Here is a 20547-nt window from a genome sequence, read left to right on the forward strand (position 1 = left end):
CCTGCTCCACTCAGCAGAGGGCAAGACTGGGCCTGGAAGCCAGGCACCATAAAGATAGAGCTTCCCCAGTCAGTCCCACTCTAAGGAGGGTGGGACTGGCCCAGGAAGCCAGGTTTCGCAGTATCAGAGCTTCCCCAGACTGCCCCACTCTGCTGAGGGCAGGACTAGCCTGGGAAGCCAGGCACCATGGAGGCAGAGCTTCTCTAGCCTGCCCGGCTCTGCAGAGGGCAGGACTAGCCGGAGGTGCAGGGTATTATGCCTTTCAGTAGTGATGATGATTCCTGTAGCAAAGTGTACACAACAGAATAATCTGTTCTGGAAGGAGGAACCATTCTGCACCAAATTGTCACCCTTCTTTTTAATTTGCAAGAGTTTAAAAAGTGATCTGATAAGTTCCACTGTCTCTGTGTGTGTTTATTGGGTTAAAGGAAAGCATCTTAATTTGCATAGAGAAAGGATATAGCGGAAGCAGTTTGGCAGTTTTCATGTTTCAAGAAGAGACAGAACATCTGTTCAATACTTCTATTGGGACCTAAAATAGATGAGAAGTTGGGAGACCTGTGAAATGGCTTTTAGTGAAAAACAGAAGCTATGTTCCCCCCTTCACCCATGTTTGAACTGGGGCCATAATATAGTGGAGAGTGGGATTTACCTCCTTTTCACATCATTTTCCTGTTGGCAGAGTTTAGAATATGTGAACGAGCTGAACATCAGCTGCTTAAAAGAATAAAACGGTTTTCATTTATGAAGAGAAACAACTATGTATAGAAAAAGGAGAGCGAGAGAGTCCTGACTATCTGTTCTGGTTTGCATTCATTCATCTGTTCTGGAGGCAAGCAGAGAGAAAGTGTGCTCAAAGGAGGAGGAAATCTATTGAGCCAGTCAGGCGGAGATTTTTGAAAATCATTTGCAAGTCTGCATTCTAACTATGCTAAATCCATATCTTCTCCATTGTCCCCTGCAAGATACTCCTCATATTATGTTCTATCATGCACCCTGCTGATCTTATATATTCCAACATTTCTTAACCTTAGATGCCCACCTGGAATGGCACACACTCTCACACAAAAACCAGACTGATTTGTGATAACTTCCAACTTTGTAGTCACAGCAAGAGAGACAATCACTCTACAATCTACAATCTACTAATCACCATCATTGTGAGCAAATCACTGTTTATGGGTTTTTTAATGGGGAATTTTAATGGTTTTTAATGTATTGATTTGTATTGAAATATTGTGAACCGCTGTGAGCCGGTTTACAAGAGTGGCGGTAATATAAATTGAATAAATAAGATTAACAATAACAATAACAACAACAACAACAACAACAACAATAACAATAACTTGTCCCATGGGGAAGTTAAAGCAATGTACAGGCAATCATAGGTTTCCCCCAGTGATGCAAAAAGACCTCTAGCTGGAAAATTAACCCAGAAGAAAATATTAAATTCCTTCCCTCCTTAATGACCGTGAAGTACTAATACTAATAAAAAGTGCATCTCCCAGTAATTAGTTTGGTATAACCTGAACTGTTCCCACAGCGCCTGCAAAAGGGAGCTCCTCCGCCAGGCATTTGGTAGAGATCGACCTAAACCATCACTTCCAATTGGCCCCCGAACCCCCCCTCCTACTACGACTGACACTAATCTGCTCAACCCACTGGGTCTCAGTAAGAGTTGAGCTAAGGCTTACAGTTTTCACCATTCTTTAATGTTACTGTTTTTGTTATTATGTTAATGTTATTGTTGTTATCACTTTGTTGTTACTATAAATGATGTTACCTGTATCATTTTCTTGTTTCATGTAAACCGCCCTGAGTCTTAGGGGAGGGCGGTATATAAATACAATAAATAAACAAACAAACAAATAAATACATTTCTTATCTTTACACCGCTCCAGGAGCGGTATAAATAAAGCAGTAAGGGGGGTTGGGGTGGGCCCAGTCCGGGATGAGGAAAGGAGCCCATTGGCCCTTTGCCCAGGACTGACAATTGGGGGGGGGCAATCGGGAGGCACAAAGTGCCTCCTGATTGCCCACCCCATTGACAGCCCTAGCCCAAGAGGTCAATTGGGAGCCATGTGCAATTGGCCTCCTGAGCCCCAGACTGTGGGGGAGAGGGCTTCGCAGCCAGGGAAGGAGCTGGGCCGGCGCTTCGCAGATGTGCCAGCCCAGCTCCTTCCCTGGCCGTGAAGTGGGGAGCCTGGGTGGGAGGGGGGTGGGGAGAGGGCTTTGCGGCCACGCCGCTGCCACGGCCACTGCTAAGCTGCTGATGGCCCCCAGGACTGGCCCGCCGCCACCGTCTTGCTAGGAGGACAGCCTGCCAGTGAGGACTGCCACCCGGGCCCTGACGGCACACTGCCCACTGTCCCTCACTCCCCCCGCCCCCCATGCTAGCACTCGTTGTATTTCAACATTCAATGGTCTTTAAATTTAGTAATAAAATAAAGCTTCTACCATTCCCCACCTGCCCAAGTTCCATCCATTTTCAGCTCCATCAATTAGAAGAATTTGGCACCAAATTGATCTATAAAATTACACACATTTTTTTAATATACCACTATTCTGTCCATTGTTGCTCACAATATTATCTTATATCCTTATCCATTGTTGTTCCTCTTTATATTTCTGAAACAGCCTAGGGTTTGGGACGTGACCGACTGTCCAAGTCGGAATAGGGCCAATCAGGGTGCAGCCAGATTTGCTCTGATTGGCCTTGCCCTGCAGCTCCCACCCTCCATCCCTGGACTCTAGCCTCTTTGCTCTCAGACACCTCGGTGCCTGGAGCCAGCAGCAGGTAAGGGGAGAGGCCTGGGGCAAAGGGTCCTAACAAGGGCCTCCCGGCCTACTGACTGCTCATTAAGGACTGCTAAGGAGCTGACTACCTGACTGCTAAGGAGCTCTGTCGGCCTTGCTAATGAGCTGCCCAGCCCCCACCGGCCCCACTTGATCTGGCTGCAAGCTGCAGCCCAAAGCCACCTTAAGCTGCATGGCTGAGGGCTAGGGGAGGGGACCCTTTCAAGGCCCGTTCTTAGAAATGGGCTTTGAAGCTAGTCTACTATAAAATACAGCAGCAGTGATAATTAAACATCATGCATGGTACAGAAAAGATGACAAAAGTACTATTATACATATAAGCCCTCTTGGCAGGGAGTGCCATAAGTTGTTTATATGTAAGTGCTGTTGAGTCTGACTTTTGAAGACTTCCATGACATCCTATCATTAACAGCCTTGCTCAGCTCTTGAAAACTGAGAGCCATGGCTTCTACAAGGTGCAGTCATAGCAAAGACATTCTCTCTGATTTTCAAAGACACTGGAACAGGGTTTCTGATTATTATCTGAACTGTTCAGATGAGCAGAAGTCCTTGTAGATGCTTTCATTCCATGCATTTAAAGGTCAAGAGACTTTGAATCATGCCTGTGGACAAAATGGGGCCAGGGGACATCTTTTAGCAATGGAGAGACATGATTATGTCTCAGTTAACAGCCTTGCTAACTAGAGGAATTAGGAGAACTTTCTAAATAATTTCCAATGCAACCCAACATATAACACATAGTAGTTATCCAACTTAAAGCAAGGCTATCCATTCCCAGGAGGGGCTGCAACTGTTATATTAACTGAAACTAGTAACAAAGCTCACCATTTATGAAACAGTGCAGGATTGAACAGCACCCCTTAGCTATGGATCAGTTCTTGAAAGGGATGTGCAATGACATTCAATCATAGAATCATAGAATCATAGAGTTGGAAGGGGCCATACAGGCCATCTAGTCCAACCCCCTGCTCAACGCAGGATCAGCCCTAAGCATCCTAAAGCATCCAAGAAAAATGTGTATCCAACTTTTGCTTGAAGACTGCCAGTGAGGGGGAGCTCACCACCTCCTTAGGCAGCCTATTCCACTGCTGAACTACTCTGACTGTGAAATTTTTTTCCTGATATCTAGCCTATATGGTTGTACTTGTAGCTTAAACCCATTGCTGTGTGTCTTTTCTTCTGCAGCCAATGGGAACAGCATCCTGCCCTCCTCCAAGTGACAACCTTTCAAATACTTAAAGAGGGCTATCATGTCCCCTCTCAACCTCCTTTTCTCCAGGCTGAACATTCCCAAGTCCCTCAACCTATCTTCATAGGGCTTGGTCCCTTGGCCCCAGATCATCCTTGTCGCTCTCCTCTGTACTCTTTCAATTTTATCTACGTCCTTCTTGAAGTGAGGCCTCCAGAACTGCACACAGTACTCCAGGTGTGGTCTGACCAGTGCCGTATACAATGGGACTATGACATCTTGTGATTTTGATGTGATGCCCCTGTTGATACAGCCCAAAATGGCATTCGCCTTTTTTACCGCTGCATCACACTGCCTGCACATATTTAGTTTATAATCCACAAGTATCCCAAGGTCTCGTTCACACACAGTGTTACCTAGAAGCATATCCCCCATCCAGTAAGCGCTGTTACATCCAGCAATATTTGCTGAACATCACCTCAATCGTCAAGCAAACTATCCACCAATATTACATCTGTCATCTTGATTCAATTTGCACTGGAGTCTAAGTTGGTGGTTATGTTCAGGTGGACTTATTCAGGAATAATTCAAGAGGACTTTTCAATACAGGCAGTTAGAATAGCACTGCACTAAATGTTTCACAAAGTTCCTTGGGTGAATATTTAGGGACCATGGACTAAACTACTCTGCATAGCTTGCTGATACTAGGATTCTCTTATATAACTTTCACATCATTTAATTTGCCATGTTAATAATTATGCTTTGCTTCAGTTCTATTTTTAGACTTCTGGCTGGTTCCACAACCCTAATTCCTTCTGCATTGTTCATCCTGTCGATTGTATTGACTCAGTCTGAATAATCCGCCTTGAGTGAGGAAGGAAGTATATTAGCAATACCTCCTAATTCCCTTTCCTTCAATCATTTTAATTTGCTGCAGCTCAAGGATGCTTAGAGGGCAGTTGGAAAAGTGCAGTCTATCACATGTATGAGGGACACCTGGAAAAAGAGGTCATATTGCAAAACCTATGGTAACTCCACCTTCTCAAAGATCAAGATCCTTGGTGCTGTGATAAGCTCAGATCTTACCACCTCTTGGTTAAAAAAAACCAAGGTACGCCCTTTTATCAAGGATAAAATCATGATGCCAGCTGTTTTTGCATGAACTGACCTGGCCTAGCATTCAGCATCAGCATTTCAAAGATTCATGTCCAGTTACATGGCAACTCATAACCTACTAGCTACTGGGAAGACCAGACAGGGAAACAGCTCTTCCTTGTCTAACCTGTTTCTCTGTGTCTGGCATGACCTACTCCTACTGCACTGTACAGCGAGGCACCTCCCTTTTTTTGAGGAAAAGCTAGATGATGTTCTGGAAATCTCCTTCACTTTGTTTTTAAGGAGAAGTATTATAGCTGGCCAGCCGTTCCCAGGAAGAATGAAGAAAATAATGGTTTTATGGATGATCTTCCATTTTGCCTCTGGGTAGCCTTGCCTAATGTCGCTTGAAACATGTAAATCAAGGCACAAGAACTTCATGCTTTTTCTTTGTTTTCACGTTGCAATAAAAACAGAAGCTCAAGGCCTCAGTCCTAACTACTTTCAGAACCAGAATCTCAGAAATAATTATTATAGAGTTCAATGTCGTTTTGAAATTTTTCAAAATAAGCTTCCATAGGATTGCATTTCAACTTGGCTTGTTTATACATAGGGATAATCCCTTGTTTTGCTGTGAATACAAAGGCATTTGCAGTGGCAATGATGCATTCACATGGAGACGCATTCACATGTGTGCTTTCCCCTCCCACATTTCACACCCCCACACACTGGTAGACCTTTTGCCCGTTTTTAAATATTGTAGTTGGTACATCGCTGCCTGATAATTCCAACACTATAGGATACTCTAATACTACTTTGAAAAACGAAACAAAACATTAAGGCAAAGAGTCCACCATTGTTTATTTATCCATTCAATTTCTATGTTGCCCCTCCCCAAAATCAGGCTCAGGATGGTTTACAATAAAAGTTAAAACCAGTACCCCTCCCCACCCTCTTAACTATTCTGTGCCAGGTTAACTGGACTGGGAATGGTCAAAAATGGGTGGAGGGGAAGCCAGAGAGATGGAGAGGGAGGGATAGTGATGGCCTCAGCTGTAAGGCCACCAGAATAGTGTCATTTTACAGGGCCTACAGGACTTTGACAGCTTCATCAGCACCCAGATTTCAACAGGCAATTAATTCCACCAGGAAGGAGCCAGGGCTAAAAAGAACCTGGCTGCATTTGAGGCCACACAAACATCTTGGTGGGAAATGGTGCTGGGGAAAAGATGGAAGGCTTGCAGCAGAATGTAAGCCCACATTAAATCTGCTGTGGTGGGGCCATGGCATGCAGAGTAAGTGCCATGAGGAAGCATCCCTGGACAGAAACTCTGTTAGTGAATAAGACTAAATCCTGAGGAAATGTAAAATGCTGACTGTGTTATGTGTTTGTTAAACATGAGTTATGCTTTTATGGAAATAGGCTATAGGTAGCCTATGCATGACACGGATGCCACGAGTAACATGGGCAAGGTTCACGGCATACCAGAGAGGAACATCATTCATATCATGTGGTCGGGTTTGCACTTTTCCCTGGCTCCGCACTGCTCCTCTGCCTGCTTCCCTGGCTCAAGGGGGGGAAGCGGCCCATAGGAATGGGCTTAGCGTCTGTAGCGTGATCCTAGCAATGTCCCGCAGTAGGTCTAGTCGCATTGTCAGGGGAAGGGACGGGTGCTATTAAATGGCATTTATTTCCCTTGCTTCTCCAGAAAGCATGAGGTGTCAGCGGATAGTTTTTTCACCATCCCGACAGCTTTGCGAGGTGGGGGCAGGAGGATTTGATCCTCCCTCTCCCCCCGGGGCCATTCGTCCGCCCCCAAACTAGATTCGCCCCCCGTGTAGAGACGCGGGCGAAGGGCCGAAACAGCAGCGAGACGGCGGGGAGACGCCGAGGGCAACCTGCCCGGCGAGAGCCTCGGCTGAAGGCAGGGCCGGACTGCGGGGAAGGAGACGACGCAGAGATGTGTAGGCGGCGGACGAAGCGGGAGAGAAGGGAGTCCCTGGAGGGAGACGAGGCGCCGCTTCCCAGCCGCTGACGGAAGCCGAGGCGGCCCGCGGGGACTCGTCCAGCGAGAGGAGAGGAGCGGGGCTGGTGCGTCGGCGCCTTCTCCCCGCTCGCCTGTTCCCGGACAAGGGCAGGCGAATCTCCCCCTCAGCATCCTCACAATGAGGCGCCCCAAAGGCTGGCATGACATCACCCGTTCGTCTCCAAAGAGCGGCCGGCCGATTGGCTGGCCGGCCGCTCCCCCTTGGCCAATGAGCGAGCGGCAAGGCGCCAGGCCGGGCGGGCTGACGTGCGAGCTCCAGTCTCTTCGCCGTACGGGGGTTTATTTTGCTTTGGGCCACTCCAGCCGCCGCTGTCGCCGCCATTAGGCGAGCTCGGTTAGATCGGAGGGTGGCGGGCGCTCGGCTTTTGGCCTCTCTCTCTCCCCCCCTCATCCTGCCGAGGTGGTAGCGCCCTCTCAACTAACTGGGTCTTCCCCCTTATCCGCACCGAGCAGGAAGAAACCATGTCCTGAGCCCGGGGAGGGGGGAGAAGCAGGAGGCCGCAGCCAGCGGTGCGGTGCAGGGGTGGGTGGGATGCGGGTGAGGGGAATGGACGGCGGCCGCTGAGGGGACGAGCGCGGGATCAGGAGGCGGCGCTACAAGGTATGGCATCCCCCCTCTCCCCCCCCCATTTTTTGGCCTGGAAGAAACCGGGGCGGGGGGGGGGGGCGGCAGAGCGTCTTTACTCTTTGGACTTTGGGACCCAAGGAGCGAAATGGCCTCGCGCGGAGAGTGCCCCCCCCCTTCCCTTTTTCACGGGCGGCAACTTCTCCCCCAAGGAGAGGCAGAGTTTGTTTCCCCCCCGGGGAGGGCGAGGTGGGTGTTGGGCTGTACTTCTGGACGGGGGGGGGTGTCTGCGCCCTCCCCCAACTTCCCTGGTGGTCGTGCCGTGTTGCCCCGTGTCCTGGCCTGTCCGGCCTACTCTTATTACCCTGTTGGCAGGGACGTCCTCCCAAGGGTGCCGAGGTAGGAAGGGCGAGTTGCGCTTGGCGAGGCTGTTTTTGGGGGGAGGGGAGGTGGGACTCTTAAAGGTCCGGGAAGGCTCGGTGGGTCTGTCGAGCCCTTATTACTTTTGTTGTGATTTCATTAATTGGTCTCTCCTTGTATATGCTTTGTTTCTCAGAACTGGGTTGGAGGAAAAGGGGAGAGGGGAAAAGGAGGGTCGGGTGTTCCTAAAAGTTTCTTCGGTGTGTGCGACTTGGAGACACTGGGTCTTATTATTAGCGAGTAGGGGGTTGTGGTTGCTAGCTGGCTTCCTTTTCTGTTGTTGTGTTTAATCAGCCCCCCCCCCCACCCGTTTGGGATATCCAGACACTTGCCTGGGAGTGATGCTGCTGCTGTAAGTGGCTTGTTTACTGGGGAACGGATGCTTGTGGGGCCTTACGAGAGAGTGTTCTGTACTGTACTCGGTTTCTTAAAATATGGATTGGGTGTTGGGTTGCTGCCTCTGGCTTTTGGGGAGCTACGAAATATTGCAATGTCTTGTTTTGCTTTGCTTATTATGAGGTTTTGGATGTGTGCTTAGTAGGCATCGGATCTGCATTACAAGGGGGGAATTAGATGCTATGAACGTCAGCAGAAGTATTTGCATTGGGTTTTGTACCCTTGATATATCCACCATTATTATCTTGAACCTTCTGAAAATACAAGTGGGTATATGTTGCGGGGAAAATCTTTGGTGTGCTTGACGATCCACATCTAGTGCTGCAGTACCTACATCTTACTATAGTGAGGTCATACCTCTCTTCCTTTCCACCCCTCCTCTTCTTCCTCATTATTCACGGAATTAACCTGTGACTGACTTCCCTGTTGCAGAAACAGCTGACTTCTTTGGTATGAAAGCTAAAGTCGTCTCCAATCTTCTAGAGTAGAACTGGCAAGATTTTGTGTTTCCGAAGTTTAGCAGAGCAAAGCAGATCTTTAAAAAAATTGTTACTAGGAGACTGTATATCTGGCTCACTCAAGCATTGTGAACTGTATCAAGCATATTCAGGGACTTGCAATTTGGCAATACGTAAAGTAATTTAGAACATTTTCTCTTAAGAATTTTCTGCTGCAGTATCTATCTTTATGACTGAATAAGGCTTCTTAGAGGTCATTCATGCTACTTTATGAACACCTGTGCTACTGCAGTAATCCTACCCTTTGCATTTTCTTATGTATCCCCCTTCTCTGAGGCAATGAACATTATTTTTTGTTTTGTATTGCTATTCCATTTGAGTGACTGTTTCTGCTCTATTCAGATTCTGAACATGCCATCTACATCTGATTTATATAAGACCATATAGTACTGTATTATACATGAAGGAGGGGTATGTGAATAGCAGAAACACTCTGGGTACTGTCCTTGGTAAGTGCTGTGCAGTCTTTCTGTAATGGCAAAGATTTTTGAAATATGTCCATTAACCAGTAAAATATTTCCTAAAACTTGAGAGGTGGCACTATAATTGATGATGCTCCATGTTATATATTATGTGACCTATGCTTTCATGGGCATATGTTTTTCTAGCAGTCTTGCATTCTTCTGGCTATCATACAGGGCACAATTGAAAACAAATTAGGTGCTATTGTATGACAAGATGTATAAATAAATGTCCATCTCAGCTTTGTTGTTAATATAAATTATCTGGATTACTGCAGTCTTATGTATATGTACATGTCAATTCTAATTTTGTTTCAGTTTGGTTCTGTTGACTACTATTTTAAGAATATCTGATTATTTTTGTTGGATTTTAAAGATGTTTTTTATTTATGAAGCCTTCAGAAGTGGTTCTGAACGCCCTTGGGAGTTGCTCAGTAGCCACCCATGGAATCAATAGTTGTATTGTAGAAGTCTCCGTTAGTTCATGTGCAGTAGGATCAGGTCCCATTCACTTGGTGCCAGATACCCTTTGACCTGCTTACAGAATATAAATACACATAGACATTTTAGCTTTCAGTACTGGTTATATTAGATAGATCAATTTTGTACCATGAATTAAATTATGATGGGTTATATTCATATGAGTATCTTGTCTGAAGGAGGCAAGAATTTCTGTGAGCTTGCCTTTCAATATAGAGAGAAATACCAGTATCAGACTTGTACTAGTCTAGCTTGGCTTAACTACTAAAGAATTTTAGGTCCCTTAATCTGTTGCAGTTTGTTCTGAGCTTTTTGAATTATTTTTTATAATACAATATTATATTACAAAGGTCTTTTGAATGTTGGGGTGGGGTTGTGTTTTTACATGCAAAATAGATCTAAAGTCCTTGATTAGTTGGCTTTCTGCATTTCAGTAGTACTATATTGAGCAATAAATATTAGCTTGTAATTGTGGGAATCTGATATCTAATATGTAATAGGAATGTATATTATGTAATTTAAAAAATGATTTCAACATTTGTTTGCCATGTTGCCAAATCATACAATCCTACTTGATATTTTGTGTTCCTTTTTTATTTTGTGCAACTATTGAGACTCTGCAATATTGCACAGACTGATCATCCCAAAATTGGCTCAGGGTGGCTAACAATAACAAGAATAAATATAATATAAAATGGTTATAACTAATAACATATCAGATTTAAAAGACCGTCTATGGTAGGGATGTCCAACCAGGGGTCCATGGACCCTTGGAGGTCTGTGGGAGCTCCAGAGTGGGTTCACAACCTTTTCTTTCATACCTGAAGGGAATTGGCAACAAACTAGGAACCAGTTGCTATTGATCCCCCTCCTGAGCATGAGTTCTTTTTGCACCTGGTATGGGGTGGTGCCTGCACCTCTATGCCCACTTTAAACCACACTATGTTTATCCTTTCCCAGTCCTCATTGAGCCTGCCTATTAATGCAGGTGGTGATGTCACTTTCAGTGACATGCAATGCCTGGGGGGTGGGGAAGGGGGGCATGGCTAGTGGCATCACTTCCAGGGCTCTTCAAAGCCTGAAAAATGATTTCAGGGGCTCCTCCATGATCAAAGGGTTGAAAAAGGCTGGTCTGTGAGTAGATCAGGGGTAGTCAAACTGCAGCCCTCCAGAAGTCCATGGACTATAATTCCCAGGAGCCCCCTGCCAGCGAATGCTAGCAGGGGGCTCCTGGGAATTGTAGTCCATGGACATCTGGAGGGCCGCAGTTTGACTACCCCTGGAGTAGATCATAGGAGGAGGGGTAGGCCAGGAGAAGAATGAGAGAAAAACATGTAGGTATGTTGCAGTTTCTGTGATTGTAGTTGAAGAACTTTTGCATAATCTGTAAAGTGAAAGTTCTTTGGAAGCTCTTAGAACATGATTTAATTTGTGTACTCATAATATATAAAATTAATAATTCTGATGAGCTGGCATCAGCTACAAACTGAAATGCCAGCACTGAGTAAATATCATTGATATTCTCAAAACAGATAAAAACCAAGTTTGTGTTCAGCTAAGCAAAACAAAAATTAGTGGCTGAAATAAATTTTAATCAGGACCAACCACTATTATAGCATGTAATAGTTTAAGAGCAAAACAATTGGTTCTGAAGCTGCTTATTCACCAACACTGAAAAGAAAAAATGGAGGCGACCTTACCTTGCCTATCTTTTCCACACCTCACTTAAATGCAAGTACAGTAAGTTATTGCTGAAACAGTTTAAGGTAAGTCCTGTAGCACCACTTCCCATTGCACAAAAGCATCTAGGGATGAGGCAGTCAAGGCTTAAGGCCTCCTTTGAAAAAAGAAAAAAGAATGTAAGTCGTCTCTGTCCTTAAAGCTGCTTGGACGTCACACGTTACATAGAAGGCAAAGAACAGAAACATTTTAAAAGTGCATTCCTTGTTTTATTAAAGCAGGAGAGCAGTGTGTTAAAGAATGATGATGTGTAAAAGAATCCTAAAATATGTTAATATATGAAAGATGCAACTCGAGAAAATTGTAGATAGCAAATATTGGTCCATGGTGGAGGTGCAAAGATTACATTATAGTTTTTAGGAGTATCTGCTTTAGAAATGGTCATTTGATCGAAGCTGTGGCAGTAAAAGCAAAGGTGGTAGCAAAGGTGGTTGTATCTGGTGTCACTGGGTCCTTTTGTTTGGCACTGACATGAACAAATTGCATGTTACATAAAATCCTTCTTTGTGTTATCTACTAGGAATCCGGTGAAATTATGTGGTGTTGAAGTTGGCTTGATAGAACTCGCATGACTTTGGTCTTGTGGCTGATAATGACCACAGTATGGAAATACTTCTTTGGCTGTGAAGGCCTGAGGATGGGGAGGAAATATCCTGTGTTTTCTTTCTCCTGGTTTTCATCCCTATAGCACTAGCACTACACTGACTGTTTACAGGTTGTAGTTTCATATACTACAACGGGATATAAGCCCAGAATTTCATTCCAGGTTCTGTAACTATGGACAATAAGGTGAGCGTAGTCCAGAATCCTACTTTATGTTGTCCTTTATTGTTCAGTTGACATGGAGCTCCTCACATGGTTCTCTTGAGTCAGTGTCATTCTATATGATGATTGGAGTGAAAAGATTACAGATGCGTATGGAAAAGCTGGGTGGTTGTCTTTTTGAGGGGGGGTAAAGTAGATTTATTTAAACAGAGTATTTTCATGCTTATAAAAATCTTCCAGACAGCCAAAGACAATAAATTAAAATCTAAACAAAAATAAGCACTTGAAGTTTAAAATTTTTATCAGTGACAGGGAGGTATATAAGCCAGTAATTAAACACAATTAATATAAGAAATATGTTTAGCCATTCAAAGCCACCCTGAAAAATGCACCACTATAATTTGGTGCCGGAATGCCAATAGAGAGGAAAAAAGAGAAAATTCAGAAGGAAGTTTTTCTTGACACTGATCAGATTGGCTGCATGGGAGAGTCTGGACTATACTTCTGATTAGAAAGGGCCATATCTAATGTGGATATTGTTGTATGGATATATATCCTGTAAGGGGGTGTGGTGTGTGTATATATATATATATATAGGTATATATCCTGTTTCTGGAGCACTGAGGGCTTTATTTGTTCATGGCCTTGCAGGTCCACCTCTTGTGAAATACACTACTGAAGCAGCTTTGCTCATCTGACCAAAGCCTTCTGAAGGTACTACCCTGCAAGTGGGTAAGATTGACTGCTGTCCATACCTGTGCATTCTCTGTGGTGACTCTCACCTAGTGGAACAGCCTCCTTGATGAAGTCAGGAAGGTCCCCAGGCTTGTATCAATTTGCAGAGTATGTAAAACGGAATAATTCCAGATAATATACTTCTATAACGGGAATAGAGATATAGTTTCTGGGGATCCAGATGATACTTTTTATCAATAGAGTGGACCTTTTCGGAATGCATAAGAAGAAATAGGAGCTGTTTATTTTTTATATTGTTCTTTCACTGCCGGAAGGAGTTCCAAAGCAGCTTACAAACAACTTTCTCTTCCATTCCTCACATCAAATGCCCTGTGAGGTAGGTGAAACTGAGAGACTTCTAAAATAACTGTGAAAGAACAGCCCTAAAAGAACTGACTATCCCAAGGTCACCCACTGGCTGCATGAGGAGGAATGGGGAATCAAACTTGGTTCTCCAGATTAGAGTCCTCCGCTCTTAACACCTATACCATGTTGCAACCAACAGATTTCCCCAAAATGCTGCTCCTGGTGGATAAGGGTCCCTGAGGAATGATATGAAGTGGGTATGTGGGTAGATACCGGGAAATTAGTGGAAATTTCTTACTTAGCCTGAAATTTTTCTCTTAGGCTTGACCCAACTCATTTTCTGTAAAATTTGAGGCATTTAATCTCAGTGTGCATTGCATATATAGTACTGTTTTGATACATTGTCCCTCAAATTTTAATTCTATTTTATTACATACATTATTATTATACAATTATCTAGTGTATCGTTTGAAGTCATCAGCCAGGTTTTTAACTGTGTTTTCAGTTGTGTTGTCCACCATGAATGAACTAAGTAAATAATAAAATTAGACTTGGAAACAGATGTTATAAAACTGGGGTCCGATGCTTATGTCTCATTCCCACTTACAATCTGGGCTGGTTGTTGTCATTTATGGACACTTTCAAAAGGCAGCTCCTAGAGAGTATTATTCTGGATAGGGAAGAATTACTGGCAGATGCTTGTGTATTGTTTTGGATTTGTTGCAGACCATTATGATTTTAGCTGTAGTTATCATTTAACTAAAATAATCATCTATTTTCCTCATTTTAATACCTTTCTTCCTCCATTTTGTGGACTGTTTGTTTGGCAGAGACGGGATATATTTCCGTTTGGCTCATTTTCAACACTAGCCAAATGCTTTGACTTTGCCAAGTCATTTTAGTTTATGCCGCATCATTATCATCCATGGATAGTGTGCAAATAGAAATATATTGAACTGCTGCTATTTCTGTCAAATAGTTGAATTTGTTTTGCACTAATTCTAGTGACCGTGTTGTAATGTGTGTTTAAGCTACAGCATTTACATAAGGATTATAAATGTATGAATAGTCTAAGCTCAGTTGCTAGATGACGGCAAGAACTGGACATTCATCAACTAGAAAAGAATTAATAGATGTATTTTAAAATGTAATCACCTCTTGTTAAGTTTTTTGTTGATTTGGTCCAGGTGTGTTGGTTATGAAATAATAATAAAGGTAAAGGTATCCCCTGTGCAAGCACCGAGTCATGGCTGACCCTTGGGGTGACGCCCTCTAGCGTTTTCATGGCAGACTCAATACGGGGTGGTTTGCCAGTGCCTTCCCCAGTCATTACCGTTTACCCCCCAGCAAGCAAGCTGGGTACTCATTTTACCGACCTCGGAAGGATGGAAGGCTGAGTCAACCTTGAGCCGGCTGCTGGGATCAAACTCCCAGCCTCATGGGCAGAGCTTTCAGACAACATTTATTCTGCCTTACCACTCTGCGCCACAAGAGGCTCTTGAAATAATAATAAGATCATGCAATTCTTAGAACGGTGCATTATTATTACATTCTGTCAGTTGACTTGAAACTTCTGTAAACTTCCTTGACACTTTCAGAAACTGAAATTCTCACTGCCTTGAGAGAAGTAGTTGCTTGCTTAGGAAAGCCGATACTAAAAATGAAATATTATTGAAGTACTCCCCGTTTCAGTTCCTTTAAGAAAATGGTAATAAATGAAGCTTAGCCTAGCTGTTGTACGTTTTCCCTCAGTGGTTCCAGAGAATTTTATGTCTCTTGCCCCCACTCGGTTTATTATTTCTTTCCCAAATATAAGTATAATCCTCCAGGTTAAAACCAGAGAATCTGAGGCAACTTTTGATTTTTAGGAATACAGCCTGGTTAGCAATTGTAATGTTTTCTAATTGAAGTATAAGTAACTATTGTGGCATTTACAGCAGCAGCATCTGTAAAATTACTCTCTTCTTCCTGCTTGGATTCCATTGGTTTATTTCAAAGGGACTTTCCACAAATTGCTGAAAAATTTAAATAGATTTTGTCCTATGCAAATTTAGAGGCACTTCACATCCCATATCTTCATGTGAAAGCAGGATTCAGCATTAATAGTTTTGACATTTTTAGATTGTGGGATTTTCATATTTGCTGTCTTGGGATCCTATTTGAGTCGTATTAAATTTTTTTGAATAAACGAAAATATGTATGTTCTGAGAACTACCTGCAAAATAGATTAAAGTGAAGGTTTTTTTTTTTTTTTGTATTTTAGAAGACCAGCAAAATGGTCTAAATATTTTAATAGCTGCAGTTTAGTTTCCCATCTTGAAAATTAATTCAGATTTAACAAATTATAGAAATTGGATGGATGTGAACTCTTAGAAAGTGGTTTTTGGACAAAAGTGATATGGATATTCCTTTGAAATGGTTTTGTGAACACTTTCTGAAAAACCTTCCTATGGAAGCTTTAAGGAGAATTTTATTAAGCAAGTTATTTAGGAAACATTTCAATAAATCTCACATCTTCCAGAATTTTAAAAATATATTTGACTTACATGGTCATCAAAACAACAAACATGCTGTGTGAATGTGGGAGAATTACAGGCAATTCTACAGTATTACGCTGTTCTGAGTCCATTACTCGGATGGGGGTAAAGCTCTGCTTAGTGCTATATCTTAGTGATCCCCAACCTGTGGGCCACGGACCACATGTGGTCCTTCGACTAATTGGAGGTGGGCCTTGAAGGGCACCTTCTCTCCCCCCGGCCCTTTACTTCATCCCCCCAGCCCTTTACAATACACTTCATTGTTGTGGCGTATCTGTATCTTATTTTGAAGGGATGTTTAAACATTACCATAGCGATCAGAGAGCGCTAGGGCAGTGGTTGAGAGTAGAGGAGTAAACTACCCCCCCCCCCACCGGGCCTTAGTAGAAGGTGTTGAGTGGTCCCTGGTGAGTGGTCCCTGGCGTTGAGTGGTCCCCGGTGATAAAAAGGTTGGGGACCACTGCTATATCTGATATATCTGATTTCTAGAACTAGGCACCTTGAAAAAATTTCCAGTTATGAGACTGGTGTTCATTTGTAAAAGTGATAATTTACAAAGCAGTGCATTTAAAGGAATGTTAGATTCAAGTCAAGTAGCACCTTGGAGACCAACATCATTTTTGAGGCATAGAAGCTTTTGACTCTTGAAAGCTCATTCCCCGAAAATATTGTTGGTCTTCAAGATTATACCCTGGAAATCCTGCTGGTCTCCAATATGCTACTGAACTAAAATCTAACTGTTCTGCTGCAGACTAACACTGCTACCCTCTTAAACTGTCTTTATAGAAATGAGAATTCCTGCAGGAAAATATACTGGTGGAAGACTTCTCAGAATACTTTCTGCAGGAAATTTTGTTCACCATATCACTGATTGGAAGCAAGTCCTATTGAGCTTAATGAGTCTTCTTCCCAGGTAAATGTGTATAGGATTGCTGCTTTGTATGTTTTCCAGTGTGTATGACATTGTCTCCCTCATTTCACATAAATAATTTGTAGGCTCATTCTACTGTTTTTTTTTTAGTTTGCATGGGATAATTAATTCTTCTTGATATTTGGTTACTTTTGGTAATCTGCAGATGATAGGTGGGATCTAGTCATCCATCTATGAGCTCATCTATCTTCCCCGCTGTCCTTTCTGTCTTGCAGCCATTTCCAACATCAGGGAAAGGTGACTCTCATACTTATGGGAAGGGAGAAGGGAGCTAAATTGCCTTTTTTGTCATTGCCTCACAACTGCAAAAAAGGCAGGGAGGAAAGAGCAATTGTTCCCTTTTCCAAGACAGCCCAGTGATCCCCAACATTAGTTTAAAGTACTCTGTACAGGTCCAACTGCCCTGGGAACCGGCTTTCCTGGATTCAGAAATGGCAGCTGTGGGGAAGGAGACAGTGGGATGAATCTGCAACCCTGGTGCAAGCGGACTAAATAAAATGATACAGAAATACTGTTTATTGTTGAAATGAAATCCCAACTCAGCCATGAACATAAGATCTGGGTTTTTTGTACCCCATTTTTTACTACCTGAAAGAGTCTCAAAGTGGCTTACAATCACCTACTCTTTCTCTCTCCGCAACAGATACCCTGTGAGATAGTGAGACTGAGGGAGTCCTGGGAGAACAGTGTCTGGTCTACGGTCACTCAGCTGCCTGCATGTGGAGGAGTGGGGTATCAAATCTGGTTCTCCAGATTAGAGGCTGCCACTATACCAAGCTGGCTGTCAGTTACAACAGACCAATGCAACTACCCCTACAACCAGTAGTCATCACAACTACTCAAAAATGTTGTTGCTACTTAAAGATTCTGAGAACAGCCTCTTTTCATTCATCTAAATAAACCTAGATGTTTTATGGGTGAGAGATCAGTGTGCATTAGTTCACCATTAAAATCTAGAGATTCTACCTTGTCAAATGTGTGATCACTGTAGCAGTAATCAAGAGGCTGTTGCGAGAGGGAAAAGCTAAGATATAGGTGAAATATAGTCTTAACCAAAGATAAATACTTTATAAGACATGTTTAGCTGTGGCTTACTGTCCGTTCCTGGAAATTAACACTTTGCACTAACTAATTAACATAAGTAGAGTAGCTTCTAAGTTAAAAATACCACTACTTTGAAATATGTGTGAGAAATTACTAAAATATTTGATTCTAAAAGAGGGGTGTTCAGTAAGTGTTATGTATAGCAGTCTGAGGACTTTGCAAATGAAATCATTTCAGGTGTTTCTGGTTTTTAACCTTTGTTAGTGAGTAACATTGTTTTTATTTTTTAACAGAGGATTCTTGTTTGAATGCATACACTTCCAATGTTCAGTGAAGTGCCCTGTATGTATTACCCAAGCCACATGAGACCAGTTTATCCATGAACACTTCTTTCATGACAGGCTGATCTGTAAATGATTTAACCATGTTAATCTTTTATCTTGGTTTTGGCATCTTGTGAAGCAAAGACACATATGACCAGCCTTTGTAGTATAGTTAGCTAGTGTCTGCCTGACTCGGGCCATGTAAAGGGCAGCATTAATTTTGTGAATGATGTTTACATAGTTCTCTGTCCTTTTAAGATCAACTGTTTCTTTTGAGACAAACTCTGTAATGCTGTCTATCTCTTTAGGATCAAGCTACTATTTTTTTTTTAAAAATGCTGCCCTTCTTCCAAGGACCTTGTTGCTACGTACCTGGTTTTCCATTGTTTATCCTTGCAACGGTCCTGTTAAGGCAGAGCGAAAATGACTGGATATTCTAACCGCTAGAAAATGCTCACAGACATTTCCATTTGTTACTTTATAAACATGAAATATTTTAAATTAAGCATAACTCTTTTTGTGTATAGTATTAGTGTCTCAGCCATGTGCTGCTGTCTACTTTGCTTTTTGCAGGGCTTGGTCAGGCTAGGTGTCAATTTGCTTCAACGTGATAGGGCTGAACCAGGCACTGTCACCTGCCCTGTCTCACCTCTCATGCAGGTTCCTGCTGCCTCAGGTTGACTGGGTGCTGCCTCTCTTACCTTGCATTGGACTTGGGTGGGTTAGACTCAGACCTTTTGTCAGAAGGCTAGCTGGCCCAGGTATGGCCATTAGAGGTGTGCAACTCCCTGGTACTTGTTTGGGTTTCAGTATATTGAACTCTAAAAATACCAATATTACCTGCAATATGGTACTCAAATTTGGTAAATATTCTGAATTCCTGAAGCTTTACTCTATTAAACCATAAGGTATAATGATTTAATAGAGTATAATGGAGAATTGATCTGGAGGTCTCTGGGGGAATATTTTTTGAGGTAGAAACCTCACACTTTAGAAAAGATTGGACCAGGAGGCCCATTTCTGTCAGCCCTAAAAGAAAGTGCCTCAATCCTCCATTATTTCCAATGGAAGGGTGAAAAAGTGCTTAAAGGGATCACAGTCCCTTTAAATAGCTTCTCCAAGTTGAGCGTACACCAGAAGTTATTTAAAGGGACTGCAATTCCTTTTACCACCTTTTAACTTTGACTATATCTGGCTGAAAGAATATCTGAGGGAATTTGTTTTTTTTTTGGCTCTGATTACTCAAATGCATACTCCTAATGGCCATCAGCCCACCAGGAGGCATCCAGGTGACCTTAATAGTCCATTTCTATCTAAACATCCGGAGGAAGTTCCTGACAGCGGTTTCTCAGTGGAACAGGCTTCCTCAGGAGGTGGTGGGTTCTCCATCTTTGGTGATTTTTAAACATAGGCTGGATAGCCATCTGACGGAGAGGCTGATTATGTGAAGGTTCAAGGGGGTGGAGGTTACTGTGGATGAGCTATAGGGTTGTGAGGGTCCTGCATGGTGCAGGGGGTTGGACTAGATGACCCATGAGGTCCCAACTCTATTATTCTATGAATCTATGCTGGTATCATGGTCCTCATTTGCACTATTATGGAAAGCATGAGCGATGTTCTCAGCTGACACAAGCCTTACATACTTTGCACTTGAGTGGTAAATTCCAAATAAATTGAAAAATAGCTCTAACTTAAAAAAACAAAGTAAAACACCAAGCAGTAGTATTTCAATTTCTGAGATTAGTAAATGTAATGCTTGGTACTTTATGGCAAGAATTCCAGGTACTTTTCGGACAAATTTATCTTCAGGGCCAATTTATATATATCATACTAAACTAGATGTTAATGAAATAATTGAACTCTTATATGCATATGTAAAAAGGCTATATTTGCTCCCTCTCCCCAGACGTTTTGTTACATAAGACTCTTATTTCCCCATGTAGATATCAGAGACTTGCAGAGTGTGAAGACAAAACTCCCATATCATTTTGTACACCCTGCTGCAAATGGCTGTTCATATTGATTTGTTTATAGGCTGAAGGGATGTTTCAGGATGTCTTTTCCTCAGTTTTGACTGTCGAGCAAGAGGAGTTTAATTTATAGTAGTCACAATAGTGGCTGTTACACTCTTAACAAACCTGAATTTCCTGCTATGACTGGTAAATTTTAGTATACGT

The 20547-nt window shown here is 42.8% G+C and overlaps 1 protein-coding gene across 4 annotated transcripts in view; it reads left to right on the top strand.

Moving 5' to 3' along the window:
* The first annotated feature begins 7373 nt into the window (after positions 1–7373).
* Positions 7374–20547, top strand: part of ZRANB1 (zinc finger RANBP2-type containing 1) — a 63503-nt gene continuing 50329 nt past the window's right edge. The window contains exons 1-2 of one of the 4 annotated variants that reach the window (XM_077350060.1): positions 7723–7750; positions 16859–16985. In XM_077350060.1, coding sequence (XP_077206175.1) covers positions 16861–16985 — 125 coding nt within the window. In that variant the 5' untranslated portion in view covers positions 7723–7750; positions 16859–16860. Of the gene's footprint in view, positions 7751–7975; positions 8114–13205; positions 13227–16858; positions 16986–20547 lie in introns of those variants that run through there. The other 3 variants (XM_077350061.1, XM_077350059.1, XM_077350062.1) reach the window with 3 other exon arrangements.

This window comes from Paroedura picta, chromosome 8, assembly GCF_049243985.1.
Source record: "Paroedura picta isolate Pp20150507F chromosome 8, Ppicta_v3.0, whole genome shotgun sequence".
In the NCBI taxonomy this organism is placed as follows: Eukaryota; Metazoa; Chordata; class Lepidosauria; order Squamata; family Gekkonidae; genus Paroedura; species Paroedura picta.